At 38.3% G+C, this 14,959-nt stretch overlaps 1 protein-coding gene across 2 annotated transcripts in view; it reads left to right on the forward strand.

Annotated features, from left to right (window-relative positions):
* Window positions 1-13,988, forward strand: part of ACBD5 (acyl-CoA binding domain containing 5) — a 30,241-nt gene extending 16,253 nt beyond the window's left edge. For both annotated transcript variants that reach the window (XM_086861776.1, XM_086861768.1), the window contains 8 exons: window positions 1,249-1,386; window positions 2,070-2,270; window positions 2,978-3,084; window positions 5,076-5,352; window positions 6,543-6,742; window positions 8,260-8,310; window positions 8,583-8,692; window positions 12,009-13,988. In XM_086861776.1, the coding sequence (XP_086717902.1) occupies window positions 1,249-1,386; window positions 2,070-2,270; window positions 2,978-3,084; window positions 5,076-5,352; window positions 6,543-6,742; window positions 8,260-8,310; window positions 8,583-8,692; window positions 12,009-12,021 (1,097 nt within the window). In that variant the 3' untranslated portion in view covers window positions 12,022-13,988. The remainder of the gene's footprint in view (window positions 1-1,248; window positions 1,387-2,069; window positions 2,271-2,977; window positions 3,085-5,075; window positions 5,353-6,542; window positions 6,743-8,259; window positions 8,311-8,582; window positions 8,693-12,008) is intronic.
* The last annotated feature ends 971 nt before the right edge of the window (window positions 13,989-14,959 follow it).

Raw genomic sequence — 14,959 nt, forward strand, 5'->3', positions numbered from 1 at the left:
ACTATACAATAAGTTATTTTACCTTTTTTTATTTTTTTAAAGTGCTATGGATAAGCTTGGAAACTAGAGAAATGTGGGAAGGCTCTTCATGGGAAGGTTAAAGTAGAAAAAAGCCTTAGCTTTAAATTACCATGCAGCAGATAAAGTAGTGAAGCTGGTTTGGCAACTCCAGTATAACTGGATATTATTTTGCTGTTTAATGTTAAGCCTAAATTGAGAATAAATCTTTCAGGGTTCTGACAAGGGAACGTAGAAATTATGCAAATGAAATGCTGTGGTGACAATTAAAACAGTCAGATTTCAGCCTTGGAGCCAACATGTAAACTGTGCAAGTGTCAAAGAAACTGTCCCTTCTTTCTACCTTTGTACTCCGTCCTAACATAAGAGGCTTAAATGATCATCAAGATGTATTTGACCATAACTTTTGTTACAAAAGGTGGTAGAATTGTCCTTTATATACTTCATATTTTTACATAATCTTTATCTTTCAGATTTTTGTACATTTACAGTACATTTTGATCTTGTGAGTAATCCAAGGTGTGGAAAACAAGGTTTTGGTAGTTACTTTGTCTATTTCAATATTTTATTTTTTTTAAAATATTTATGACAAAAATGCTCAGTGTATATATTTATTTCATCAACTTTTTCACTGAAATCAGAGAATTTATTTCCATTTGTCATTTGTTAGGTAAAGATCTGTATAAACATGAGTCTTCTTACCATACTTTGCATCTGCCTAAATTACAGCAGATGATGTATGGAATATTGTATTTACCTTATTCAGAGTTCTGCTGTTCACATAATTGAATATAATGTTTCAAGATTTGCCTTTGAACTGTGAGCAGGTTTAAAGCATTTCAGCCCAAAAGGGAAATTCTGTTTAAACAGTGACTTCTGGGTTTAAAAGAACATGGCCACATCAGTCCCAGCTGCAGCTGTAACCTAAATACAGTAATAGGCTTGGTCTGAGACTCCTTCTGAAAGAGGCTGCAGTCTCTTCCCTGGGGGCTGCCTTAGAGTCATTGAGGATATCTGCACCAGCAGTCAGGCACTTAAGTGATGGGCCACAAAAGAGAAACAATAAACCAATTAATAAAGACCTTACAGAAGTAAGCTATCATTATTTGGTACATCTTCTAATATGGACATACTTTTGTAGAACGGTGACTGATAGTTTTGGGGGTGGTAGTGGTGGTGTAAGTTTGTTTCCTTTAAAATACATCTTTTTTTCTTTTCTTTTTTTCTTAGACCTTAGTAATGTTATGAATTCCACTCCAAATATGAAAGCTGTAAATGGAAAAGCTGAAAGCAGCGATAGTGGAGCAGAATCAGAAGAAGAAGGGCTTCGTGAAGAGGAAGAAAAAGAACTGCAGATAAATGGAAAGGGTAAATTGGACTGTTGTGTCTGCCACTTAAGTGACAGAAAATACCAAAGTATCATGAATGGTGTACTTTTTCAAGGGAAAAATGATGCAAATACATGTGAATGCATAGGTGAAAAATGTCTGTACAAATTTGCAAGCTATGCCATGATTTTTGACTTGCCTAGCAAGTTCTGTCAAAAGGTTATCTAAATATTTATACCCTGCGTTGTTTTGGGTTTTGTTGCCAGTGTTTTTTTTTTAGAGGTGTGAATGGCTACATGGCCTGTAAGAGTAGAATTTAAAACTACTTTTTTTCTTCAGGGAAAATAAAACAGAACTTTTAGTGAGATTCATTTAGAGGGCCCATAAAGAACTTGATGCTGAAATAACAGCATCTAGTGAAAACCAAATGAAATTACATATTTAGAATTCTATACAGATGTCCTCCAAGGACATTAGGATTATTATTTTGTTTAGAAGAGACACCTATTTCAGATTTACTTACTTATGTTTTAAGTATCTGCTCTTTATGCTTGTTACAAGAACAGAACAATCCACGCAAATGGGAATACAGAGCATTTACATGTTTTGTTCTGCAGATATATTATATGCACAGCCCATTAGCAAGCTAGCTGCTTGAAGAAATATGGTTGGAGCTATTAGGTATAGAGCTTTCTCTTTGCAAAGTTTTCTTTTCTTTTACAGATTATAAGAATGTGAAACCCGAATCAGCAGCTGCTAAGGATTTGGAAGGTATTGTTAGTAATGGCTGTTGCAAGGACAGCTTTATCCCAGATATGCAGAATGGCATCCAGACCAAATCTGCCTTGAATGGCTTGAACCCAGAGGAAGAAACAAATAAAATAGAGCCAAGCCTGGAAATAGCTCATAACACTGCTCACCAAGGTATTGTTCTTCCAAAACTATGTTTTCATTTGCATATGTTTTTCATGGAAAATATTCTTTTCTTAAAAGCTTAGTTAGATTCCACAGCGGTGTCTTTCAGTTGCAGAAATCTGAAGACAGAATACTAGAACAAATTAATTAATTCCAGTTAAAAATAAGGTTTTCTTTTAGTATATCCTACAGAAAGAGAGATTAAGAGAGACAGAGAGGCCTAAACCCACAGAAATAGAAGAGTTTTCTTGTAATATCATTATGCTACCTATGCAAATACTACTTGCCTTTAAAAGTGAATTTGTAGTAAAACAAAAATCACTTATATCTGGTTTATCATTCTGAAAAGCTGAACATTTTATAAATACTAGTTTGTTGAAACTGGGATCTGAATATATACTTTTAATACTAACATAACTTCAGGGAAAACTGCTTTGTACTGAGCTTAGGAAAGAGATGGTAATGAAAAAGGCAAAATTTATAATGCAGGAATGGCAAGATGAAGTATAGTTTTCCCACTAGTCAAGGTTTTCTATAATTCCTAAATGAACATAACATCTTTATTCAGAATCTAAGTTTAGGATGACAGTTGCAGATAGAACGGTCATAAATTGATGCTCACATACACATTTTAACTCATTGCTCTAGACTTTGCCAGGGTTGGCTCAACTGTCTCACATTTACAAAGCATGTGTGCTATCCCACTTTTCCTGCAGGTGCAAGTGAAGAGAATACTGAAGAGATCTCAGCAGCTCAGCACTTAACCAGTGATTCAGACAGTGAAGTTTATTGTGACTCTATGGAGCAACTTGGACTAGAAGAGGTAGGGGTTTAGTATTCCGGGGTGTATTTTGAAGCTGGTGTGCTGCTTATTTTTTAATAGTTCCTCTCAATCAAGTGAACATGGACATGCAGAGGTGAATGATATGGTTCATGCATGCTGTCCTTCTCTTTGAACTACAGGGGTTTGTTCCTTTCATTGTCAGCATTTTACAACTTGGTTACTGCTGATCTAAAAGCCTTGAAGCCCTTGGAGAATTTATGTGATGAGAAGGCTTCAAAAACAACAGTACACAGAAACAATTATCAGAAAAGGAAAAACAGTATAAAGAAACAAAGGTCTGTGTCCACAGATTAATGTAGGGTCTCATAACATGTAGGGACCAGAATTCAGCTATTTTTAAGAAACGTGAAGTATCTTTGTAACAATTCACTTTTTTCTTGCTTTTTTTCTGATCTGGTAACTTCTGCATTTGTTTTTTAGAATAAATAAAGAGTAAGTGTTAGCAGGTAGCCTGTAGGCCAGTGCCTGCAAGTGTCCTAGGTCAAAAGAAGTGGGGGATTACAAGGATTTCTGTGTTCCTTTGTATTCTCTTCAGACATAATGTACACCTCTGACTTTCCTGTAAAAGGTGAGCACCAGCCGTGCTGCCATAGTTTTATCTGGATTTACGCTCCTGCTGTTTACTACCCATAAATGTAGTCTTTGTTGGCTTTCTGGCCTAGACCTCCTTCAGAGGCCCAGGTTAAGTGTGGGCTTTGTAGGTTGTACTCAGACACCTTGTTTCCTGATTCTGGAGAGAAATGTGTGAATGGTGCCTGGCATCAGAAAAGCCATTAAGCACTCGAATATTGCATCATTCTCTTGTCTGCCTCTTTCCTGAGTATGTAGGGATTCATTTTAACAAATCAAAATTCTCCCCAGTAATGAAGCATGTTGGGAAACGTAATTTGATAGAAGTGCTGCAAGCTGTCTTATCTAGCTGATTACCCAATCTTGTACATCATTCAAGCTTGTTTGAGATTCTCTAATTGAAGTGGGTGGATAATATGTCAGTTTCCCAACCTGCATGAGGAAAGTTCTAGTTTTGCACAAAGTAACAAATGTTTAGGTGTATGTAAATAAATGCACAAGTAGAACTACAAGTGAATCAGTTCAAGCTAGAAGAGGTTCACCTAAAGAAATAAATACAGCTAATTCTTGGAAAAGATGTAGCCAGCACTCTTGCCCTTCAGTTCTGCTAATCCAGCACTACTATTTGACAAATTTGGGCAGCAGTTTCCATTTCTCTGCCCCTCATTCTGGTTATTTGGGCTTGTCCATGAAGTTCTTTTTCAGCTAACTGAGGTCCCCAGTCTGCTTCAGCATATCCTTGTGCAAGGGCATGTCCTTGCCCTGTGCCAGGGGCTGCTTCAGCCATCCACCAAGGCAGTCCCAGTGCAGAACCTGAACAGCACCTGTATCATCCTTTTTTACTGTCTTCCTTCAGTACCACTAATTGAGTGAGAAGTTATAGAATACTCTGCCTTTCCTTTGTTCAGTGTGAGGTGCAGGTGCAGCCAAGCTGTCTGGAGCAGGCTGCTGCTAAGGTGTGTGCTCTTTGCTCAGTGCAAACACTGCCTACCCAAAGCTGCTGACAGCATGGGCCTTCTGACCGTGGCTCCCAAATTCAAGGGAAGAGGCCACTTCACTGTCTAGGAAGCAAAGGCAGTTTTAGAGGGGAAAACTGAATGGTTTTAGACCTTAATGTTCTATTTTAGTAATTACTGAGTATTAGTGTATGTTGGAAATGTCTAAAGAAATTCCTGTGGTATCACTGTTGTGAGATTTGCCTGAAATGCCTTCTCAGTCTGGAAATGACATTTAGACAATAGTAAGTATATTCTACAGGGAAACAACTGCTTCCCTTAAAAGTCTTAATTCTGGGCAAAGTATTTTCTTAATGTGAAAGTAAAGATGATATTTTTTTTCCTTTTTAATGTTTAATTGTCATATTTTACAGAATTTAATTACTTGCTAATATTAATTTGTAGCCCTTGGAGATCATCACATCAGCTAAAGGATCTTTAAAGCATTCATCCCATTTCTTGGATGTAGATCACAGTCTTCTGTTAGAAAATACGGATTTTCCAAGGCACACATGCGTGACTTATGGGAATCTCCAGCCTGGAAATACTGGAGAGGGAGCAGCTGAAGAACAAGGTGAAGTCAAATGTGGAGGAGAAGATGGCAAAGCCAGTAATGGGGGTCCTCACAAGGAGAAAAAAGGTGGAGAAAAAGCAGATTTCTACAGTGTCAGAAGAGGGAGAGGTACTGTGACCCTGCATTTGTGTTCCACACTCTCCTAACTGCCATAAATCACTGGTGTCTGAGAAGCACCTGTCAGCACTCTCCAGTGGGACAGTCATGTGTGTAGTGCTTCTGCTCTTCACAATAAAAATACATAACAAAATGCCTTTTACAGTGGGTAACTTTTACTCCAGCTGTTGCTTATTGCACTTGGGTTTTTAGAAATGTAATCCTCAAAACCAGTCTGTGCCTGAGAGGAGTTTCTTTAAAAGTTACATACTTATTGTTAAATACATATGCATTTGTATCTCTGTGGTGGTTTATTTAAAACCACAGAATGCCATGGAAAGATATCAATGACATATTGTTTTGTATATAATTGTAATGTTAGCCACACCTTTGAGTGATTCTGATACTATCCATTATGATTCTTAAAACTTAATGAATCACGTAATAGCCCAGGTGTTCAGTTTATGTCGGACCTCTGTGCTTTTTAATTCCATTATACTTCTAATACTGTCACCTACAAGCAGCACCATATTCCAGTGGTATGATCTATAAAGTCAAGGATAAAATCAGTTTTTCTTGTACAAACCAAAAAAAGGTAGAAAGTATTTTATTTATATATAGCATGCCTTTTATAGCGCCTATAAATAATCAGATGGAAAAACTAAAAAGAAAATCCAAATAAAACATTTATGTTGAAAACTATTATAGAGAATATACTATAGTTAACTATTTTCTTCTCTCTCTTGTTTTATTGGTTTGCTACTTACGGGCAGAAACATGACAGGCTAGTGGTAGCTGTATCTAGTTTTCAAATAATTATCTTTTCTTATCACTGTATTCCAGTGGTCCTTGTTTTCCAGCTGGAGACTTTGCCAAACTTAAAGCACATACTAAGACAGATCTTAATTTTTACTGGGGCAGAATTTACTGCTGAACTTGACTGGTTGTGTATTGATAGCTTTTTCTAAATGTTCTTGCAGTTCTAGGAATCTGAATGATACTGTCACACTAAGGCTGTAGGGAAACATCTCAGATGACATTTCAGTGACCCCCCAGGGCTGCTGAACTGCCTGAATATAGCCTGTGAGGAGCACCACACTCCTGGGTGAAAACTGAAGGAGAAAAGTGAACTATTAAACATTTTCAGTAGAGCTATAGCCCATTCTGTGTTTTGTGTTTCTGCTTTTCCTTCCTCACAACAGGGCATAGACTTCAGCCTTTAGGAGACGGTTCCCAGGGTGGCCAGATGGGCAGTGGAGGGGACGGCGAGCGCTGGGGCTCTGACAGAGGCCCCCGGGGAAGCCTCAATGAGCAGATTGCAGTGGTGCTGATGCGGCTACAGGAGGACATGCAGAATGTCCTGCAGAGGCTGCATATGCTGGAGGCTGTTGCAGCATCACAGGTAGTATTCTTTTGAATTATTTGATTACCTTTTATTTAATGTCCTTGGATATTTTTTTGCTTTGTCAGATGAAAATTTTTGACAATGTTTCCTTAAACTGTAAAGACATTTCAGTTACATTCTGTTGTTGAGTCCAGCTTAATATTTCCTACTCTCAGAAGCACAATTCAGAGCTCTGTTACATGTAAGCAAAACCATGCATTTTTGACCTAGATATTAACTATATGTTATTTCACTGATTTCTGATCTTAGCCATAGTTACTGATACACATTACACGGGCTCTATATGGAGACTCCACAGTTAATGTTAGTAGTGTATGATCCCAGATAATTCAAAGCATTTTTAAAGAAAGTGAGAAATTACCTTAAATCTTTCAGATGGTAAATGTTCACAGGCAGAACTTCAGATTCCATTTTTCAGTTAGCAAAATACTTGATTGTTCATAGCTTTCTTTCCTTGTGAAATAATCCAGCTTTATTGGAATTGTACATCGTGTCCTCACCCAGCCAGTAGAACTCTTAAGCAAGTGTAGATATTATTGATGCAGTGTTTCTTTCTCCTTCTGTTTCAATAGAACATGCTGTGAATATAGTTGAACCAGCAACCTGAAAATGTTTTGTTTTGTTTGACTTGCTGATATATTTTGATCTGCATGATAATGAGCAAGCTGTACAAGCAGTATCCTATGGGAAGCACATACTCCAAATCTAAGGCAGCCACAGAAAAGCATTTATTAAAACTGTAATTTTGCTGCATCACAGATATTCAAGAATATAATGTCTTGCTAAATACAGATTGATTTTTTATCTTTGCATGATCAGTATAAGAAGAAGTAGTAAAAGATTCTTCCCCAACAGTTCATGCTGTGTTTGCTGTCCTTACCTAAGGAGAAACAGAAGCTTCTGTTTCGTGCTTACATAAATTAAGACCTAGAAAAACAGCTGCTTTGCTTTTGTGGAAGCACCACAATAGTGTATGGGAATAGTCTTGAAAAGATTCTGGTATTTCCATTTTCAGGATTGCCTGGAAGACATGGAACAGAGCCTTCTCTTTCCTTTATGGTGTTAGACATGCCTGTAGCTGTAGCCCAGTGCAAACTAAAGCAGTGTTTTTGACCTTAGTATAGACTGGTGCTGAGACATGCAAGCAGGCAAATTAAGCTGCTGTGATTTCTGCTCTGGGTTGGAACTGGGACTAGACCAGAGCTGAGAAAGTTGCAATGACAAGTTGAGCAGGAGAGCCTTCAAAAACTATAAAGAGGTCCAGTAAGTGACATTGATTCATTTTCTAAGACACAGAGAAGTGATAAAATTGCTATAAAAATAGTGGAAATATGAGAGGTAACTTAGCAGCTATGTGGGGTCACATGGGAGTGGTTCTGTGCAATAAATTGTGATATATACAGATTGCAAAGCCATCACAAGATGAAAAACCTCATATTCTTGTTTTGTGAAGAAGAAAAGTTTTAATTGCAGTTTCCTTTTTTATACTGACCAGCCTTTGTTTGTATTTAAAGGCAAAATCTGCAACGCTACAGTCAAATTACCAGCCCGCCTCCTCTGTCAAGGTAAAATACTGTTTTTATGACATGTAAAAAGTGTGAACTGTGAAAAAAGATCAATTTGAATATCTCTAGCTCTTGGTATGTGCTTTTTGTATTGTCTCTCCTTGACTAGGAGATAAAAAATAATCTGTCTGAGGAAATTACTTGATAGATTAATCTTTTTTTCTGGTCTTACTATCATTTTCTTTGGTACTGTAGCATTTGAAGTGATGAGAAGTTGGTATTCAATATGTGCACACAGATTGCTGACTGGAATTTTTTTCTATTTTCCTCAGAAACCATCGTGGTGGCCCTTTGACATCTCTCCTGGTGTTTTAGCTTTTGCTATTGTATGGCCATTTATTGCCCAGTGGTTGGTACATGTGTATCACCAAAGAAAGCGAAGGTAAAGATATGCATTCAATAGAACACATACACTGTGTGTTACCTGTTTAAACCAATAAGTAATATTATCATGTTATTTAGACAGGACAGAAAATTCTTTGCCTTAAAAGTTTGACAGTATGAGAAGGTTAATTTGACTTTATATGTAGTATGCTTTATATATGGCAATTTAAGTTAAATCTATGAAATGTGAGGCAGGATAAGTAATTTCCAGCATACACAAGTGGGTGAGCTTGGAAGCATCTCCATAACATTCTTTGATCCTCTCACTCCTTATATTCTCTTGAGCTATTTTCACTGCTTCTAGACTTCCTAGTCCCATTGTGTCATGAGAATTTTTTTTCTTATCACATTCTTTGTAGAGTGCCATCTGTCACTTATATTTAACACCTCTATATTTTTGTAACATCTACCTTGACTTCCTTCAGCTGAAGGACAGCTGTACTCTGATCTTGCCTCTTCTCAGCTCTCTGTGCATCAGAAGATCAAGTGAGTGTTCTCTAGTTACTGTCTTACTTCAGCCTCACACCTGATTATGTTAGCTTAGTATGCTCTTGGCTTTTATATTTTTTCCCTCTGTCACACTGCAGAGAGTTTTCATGTGTATGGATCTTAGGAGAATTATCTGAATTTGCTCTAGCTTTTTAAGGTTTGCTAGTTTTCATGGTATAGTTTTCTCTCTTCTGGTAAATCAAAGAAACACAGAGTGGTTGAGGTTGAAGGAAGGCTCTGCAGGTCATCTGGTCCAACATCCTTGCTCAACCAGGGACGCTTAGAAGCCCAGGAGTATGAACAGGCAGCTTTTGATTATCTCCCAGCAGGGAAGCTCCACCACCTCTCTGGGCAACCTGTGCCAGTGTTTCTCTGTCCTCAGAAATGCTCCAGTCCTTTAATCATCTTTGTGGCCCTTTGTTGGACTCTCTCCAGTTTGTCCATGTCTCTCATGTAGCCAGAAGCAGACAGAGCACTCCAGGTGTGGCCTCTCCAGTGCTGAACAGAGAGGATCACCTCGTTCACCCTGTTCGAAGGGACAATGCAGAAAGGGATAATGTTGGAAGGGAAGCATGTAACACCACTGGCCTTTGTTGCAAAGGCACATTGCTGGCTCATGTTCAGCATGGAGTCCACCAGGATGCCCAGATCCTTTTCTGCCAAGTTGCCTCCCAGCTGGTACATACTGATGCCTGGAGTCTTTCTCCAAACAGTGCCAGACTAAGCACTTCGCTTTTCATAAGGTTCCTGTCAGCCCATTTTTCCAGCCACCTGTAGTCCCTCTGGATGGCAGCACCACCCTCTGGCCTATCAGCCACTCCCAGTTTTGTGTAATCTGTACCTTTGCTGAGGCTGCATTCTGCCCCACCATCCAGGCCATTGCTAAAGGTGTTAAACAGGATTGGCCCCAGTAGGGACCCCTGGTATTCACCACTAATTACTGGTCTCCAGTTACACTCCTGTCACTGATCATCCTGTTTGGGCCCAGCCCATGGCTTTGTAAACAATACTGCACCCACAAAGGCTGCAAATCTGCCAGGGAGCTCACTGGCTCAGAACTGTCAGCAGCAGCTTTGGTGTTGCTGCACTGTCTGACGAAACCAGAGATTGCAGTACTGAGACTTTCAGGCAGTTGTGCACATTTTGCTCATTCTTTGCACTAGCAGATAGAAATTTCCCCTTGTCAGCAAGGACAAAGTTGGGGTGTTTTAAATCAAAACGATTTTTTTAGTATTTTATTTAAAGCTTCTGTAAATTTCAGTGTTCTGCTAATTGTTCTTGCATGGTTATGTTCTCTCCCTCTCTCTGAACAGTGTGCTGTTCTTGAAAATCTTTTTTGATCATCTATTCTGACCTCTGTAGCACCCTCAATCCAGCCACAGGTTCAGACAGAAATTAGTTTTTAGAAAAGCACCCTTTCCAGCAATTTTTCTAGTATATTGTCCTAGTGATTCAGTGCTTCAATGAATGAACACATGATACATTACTTTTAGTTTGGATTTGTCTAGCTTCAGTTTGCATCCACTGGATTTTCCTCTATGCAGTTGACAATGAGCCTGTGATGTGTTTTCCATGGTTACTTTTTTGCTATCCCCAGGTCATCTCATAATCTCTTGCTTAAACAAAACACAATGGAACAACTGGAATCTCATTTTAAAATTGTTTTCCAGTCTTAGAATGATTCTTGTGGCTCACTGCCAAATGCTTCAGTTTTTCAACATTCTTTTTGAGTTTTGAACACCAGGATTTTTACCAGTGGTAATTACCAGTGTCAGTGTGAAACACAGAGGTAGCATAGCCCCGTGTTTTGTTTACTCATTCAAGTATTGTTTTGAGATGAACTTAAATAACAGAAACAACTAAAGAATTTTCAGTGTTCTTGAGCTTTTCTGTTTCTGAGGAAGTCTACTCATAGGCAGAATTTAAAAACTGTTTCTGCAGAATGTTTCTATCTGGAGTTCTTCTCCTTTAACGTGCAAGAAGCTGATCAAGTACACTCAGTGAGAAAATGGAATTGCAAAACGAGTCCTTTTCTCTTGTCCCATGGCTAGTCTCAGCTTGTCCTCTGTTAAGGTGTATGAGCTCTTAGGCAATAGCTGTTCACAGTGCCTGTGTGACCCTGTCTGTGTACTTTCAGTTTTAAGTTACATTAACTGTCCCTGCAGAAACTACACATCTTTGCTACCACACAAAGTTCTCATGCTGCAGCTGTGGAGCCATGACTTCTAAACTCTTCTGCACAGTGTGGCAAATTCCATGTAACTGGTGGAGGAACAGCCTTCTCTAACCAAGAGCTTTGTGTTTTGCTCTTGTCCCTGGGCAGGGGTAGCTCAGCTCCATCCAGCACCTGTCCCCTGTTCCTTTATGGGGAACTTAATGCTGACATCTGGGTACTCATAAGGCAGCCTTCACCAAGAAGGCTTGAAAACCTGAATCCTAAGGGCCCTAAACCCAGATAGAAATATATTTTCATAATAATAAAAATTTTCTAGATTCAGCTCATGATTTTAGAACCCTCTAATTTTATGTTTTATAGAATCATGGGGAAAACAGTTCTTGAACTGTTGCTCTGCTGAGCCAGCATACCACTGACACAGAGTCAGGGATTTTTCTGAGGAATTCCATCTGCAGTTCCAAATTCTTAGTGAATTTTTTACTCGTTGGTGTAAGAGGGCAAATCTTCAAGTATCTTGAAGCCCTGTTGTGTTTTATTGGAATGGAAACCTTTCACATGTAACCTTAATTGATATGTTTGTTTAGATAAATGAAAAATCATCTCATATGTGAATTAAACATTAAACTAATTTATTTGTTTCCTCTTCTAGAAAACTGAACTGAGAATTCATTACTATGCTTAAGGACTTCTAGGAGAAGAAGACAGCCCTTGAAAGCAAAGGAAGTCTGAATTCTCATAGAATCTCAGAATTTGGGATGATCTTCCTTATGTTACAGTAATATTTTGTACTACCTTTGAGCTAAACGTTTAAGGACTAATATTATTGAAACTTGAATGAATCACAGCTCCTAGGTTACAAATAAATTTAATAATTCCATCCTCAAAACCATATGAACAATAATTATTTTGGAATGTGCTTGTGGATGGGCCTTCAGTAATTACTGGCCTTGCTGATGTCAGTTGATGAAGAGAATAACATCTCTGTAAAAGAATAAGTGAAAAATATGTAAACCCGTCACTTTAACAGTGAAATAATTTTACAATCTCAAGATCCCTGCCTGTTTTTCCACGGTATTACATATTACCAAGTGAAAACTCAAAAAATGTATAAATTCAATACATTGTAAGCTGTTGGAAAGATAGCTCTGAGGAATTCAACTTGTTATTTTTGCTGCTAAACTAGTGGGGGGCAATTTCCATATAAATTGGTCAGAAATGAAGTTGAATCCTTCACTTATCCTGTAAAATTGTAAAGAAGATTTGGGAATTTGTATATAACCTGAAAGTTAGAGTCATTAATAACAGGGGGCCTGTCAAATACAAATTTGGAAACAGTGTGTGGTACAAGGGATCCATGTAAAGAGGCTGCACCTTATCTTTTTAACTTTCATAACTGTATTCTTGTTGAAAACAGCTTATTTTAACTGAAATGCATAGTTTAGGCACAAGGTGCTTTAAAATGAGATGAAAACTAGCTCAGTAAGTCTAGCTCTAAGCTTTTAAAAAGCTCAGTGCACTGTAAGTTTTTTGTTGGCAGTTAATGTTAAATTAAGATTTAATCTGTTGTGGATTTTTCCCAAGTCACATCATGAAACATATCAATTCTGGTATGTCTCTCTTATCCTTCTACTTCCTTTCAGAAAAAACCTTTTCAGCTAATTTTGGAGCTGATATTTTTCTTTTCCCCACAGAATATTTATTAACCCATATACAGACAGAGGTACAACCTCATGAAGTTTGCTTGACAAAACCATGCTTTACACTTAATTTTAAAATAAATTAATATATAAGCTGTCTAAATCTATGGAAAATAATAAACTAAAATGAGATTTGACAGAAATCTTACAGTTTTCTATGAAGAATTATATCACAACATAATCCATGGTTAAGGTCTGAATCTTCAGAAATTTCACCATTATTGATGTGCTTTCATTTTCCACCAGGACTACATCCTACAAATAATTTTAAAGGAAAGTTTTTTTGGTCCTTCCTGAAAATCTTCTATAGTTTGGAAAACGTTTTTCATATAAGCTATAAAGTATAAAAATATAATCACAGAATTTAATATTGGTTTTACCAGAGAAATTTTAATCTTGATTTTTAGTTACGTGCAGATTTTTTTTTAGTTACTTTTCCCCTCTTCTGATTTTCTTATTGTAAAGCTGAACTAAAAAATAAAATTGCTGTAACCTCTTTGAAGACTGCTGTAACAAGCAGATGGTTTCATGTGCTAGCGATGAGTTTTGGCATGAGATGTACTGAAAACTCAGGTTTGAACAAAGCTTATCCTAGAAGGAAAGTTCTGCTGGGACCTGAAGCCATTGTGCCTGAGCTTAAAATCCCTGAAGTGATTGATTTCTTATCATAAGGGATAGAAATCATACAGGAAGTACACTCAAGCTTGAAGGTCACATGAAAACCCCAGCCTCCTGAAGCAGCATGTCTTCTGCCAGGACAAACCACCCTGGAGTGCCTCCCACAGCTCAGAACCGTGTCACCTGTAGGGGTTGAGCTCTTAGATATGGGACAGACATTCCCAAAGGTTAATTGTTAACCTACCCCTGAAATAAATGTAGGCTTGTACTATCCTTGTTATTTATTCATATTTCAATAAATCAATCCCTTAATATTTTGTATTTTATCTTGAACTTAATATTTACTAAATGCTGTACATCAGATGCTGTGACTGCACACAAGAGTCTGCTGGCTGTATCATGAAGAATCAGTCACAACCTGAAAACTGTAATACAAAACAACATCACTCAAGTAACAATTCACTTGTAACTCAGAACTGGGCCTATCTCAAACTCACCATAGTTTGAATAGGTTCCTAGTTGGCAGCTATTTCAGCTTAAAGAAAACTGGTTGTTTTGGTTTTTTTATCATTTGCCCAGGTGGAAAGAGATACAGCTTTGACGTGAGGCAGTAGCAGAAGGTGGGTGGAACTCAGACCTGGCATACAGAGTTTGAGCCTGTGTTCTCTGCAGCAGGGCTGGGAGCCAAATCAGTTCTGCACAGCACTGTAAAGGGCCAGCCCCAGCCCCAAACTGCACTTCTGAAGCAAACATCAAGCTGGTTTCCTGCAGTGAATCAAGCTTCACCTGAAAGGCAGAAGCTTGCTCTGTATCAAACCAGATTAGACATTCCACCCCTCAGAGCCGCTCAGCTGAAAGCACAGAACCAGAGCCAGGTCTAAGTGTGTGCATGGTGCAGCTGTTCCATCCTCAGGGCTGTTTCTTGTTCTGGTGCTGTGGCAGCACAGCAAGTGCTGAGGAGATGGAGCCACCATCCTTTCTTGTCTCATTCTAGTTATGCAGAGGAGGAGACTCACACCTTGCAGGAGTTACAGACCTGCTCAGGCCTTTGCTCTTCTGCCATTCAGTACACAAATGGACTAAAGGTACTAAAGCTTACAGGCACAGGGCTCACAAGTTAAGAACTAACTGAAGTGCATACACACCTACACTGAAACTAGTAGGTATTTCCTCATTTAAAATCACTGCCTTCACTGAGGTAATGGGAAGCACTCAGCGTTTCTTCATGTAAAAATCTGCCACACTCCCAGCCAGGCAAAAGTAACACAATAAAAGAAAAACAATA

Source organism: Cyanistes caeruleus, chromosome 1 (assembly GCF_971803275.1).
Source record: "Cyanistes caeruleus chromosome 1, bCyaCae1.hap1.1, whole genome shotgun sequence".
Lineage (NCBI taxonomy): Eukaryota > Metazoa > Chordata > Aves > Passeriformes > Paridae > Cyanistes > Cyanistes caeruleus.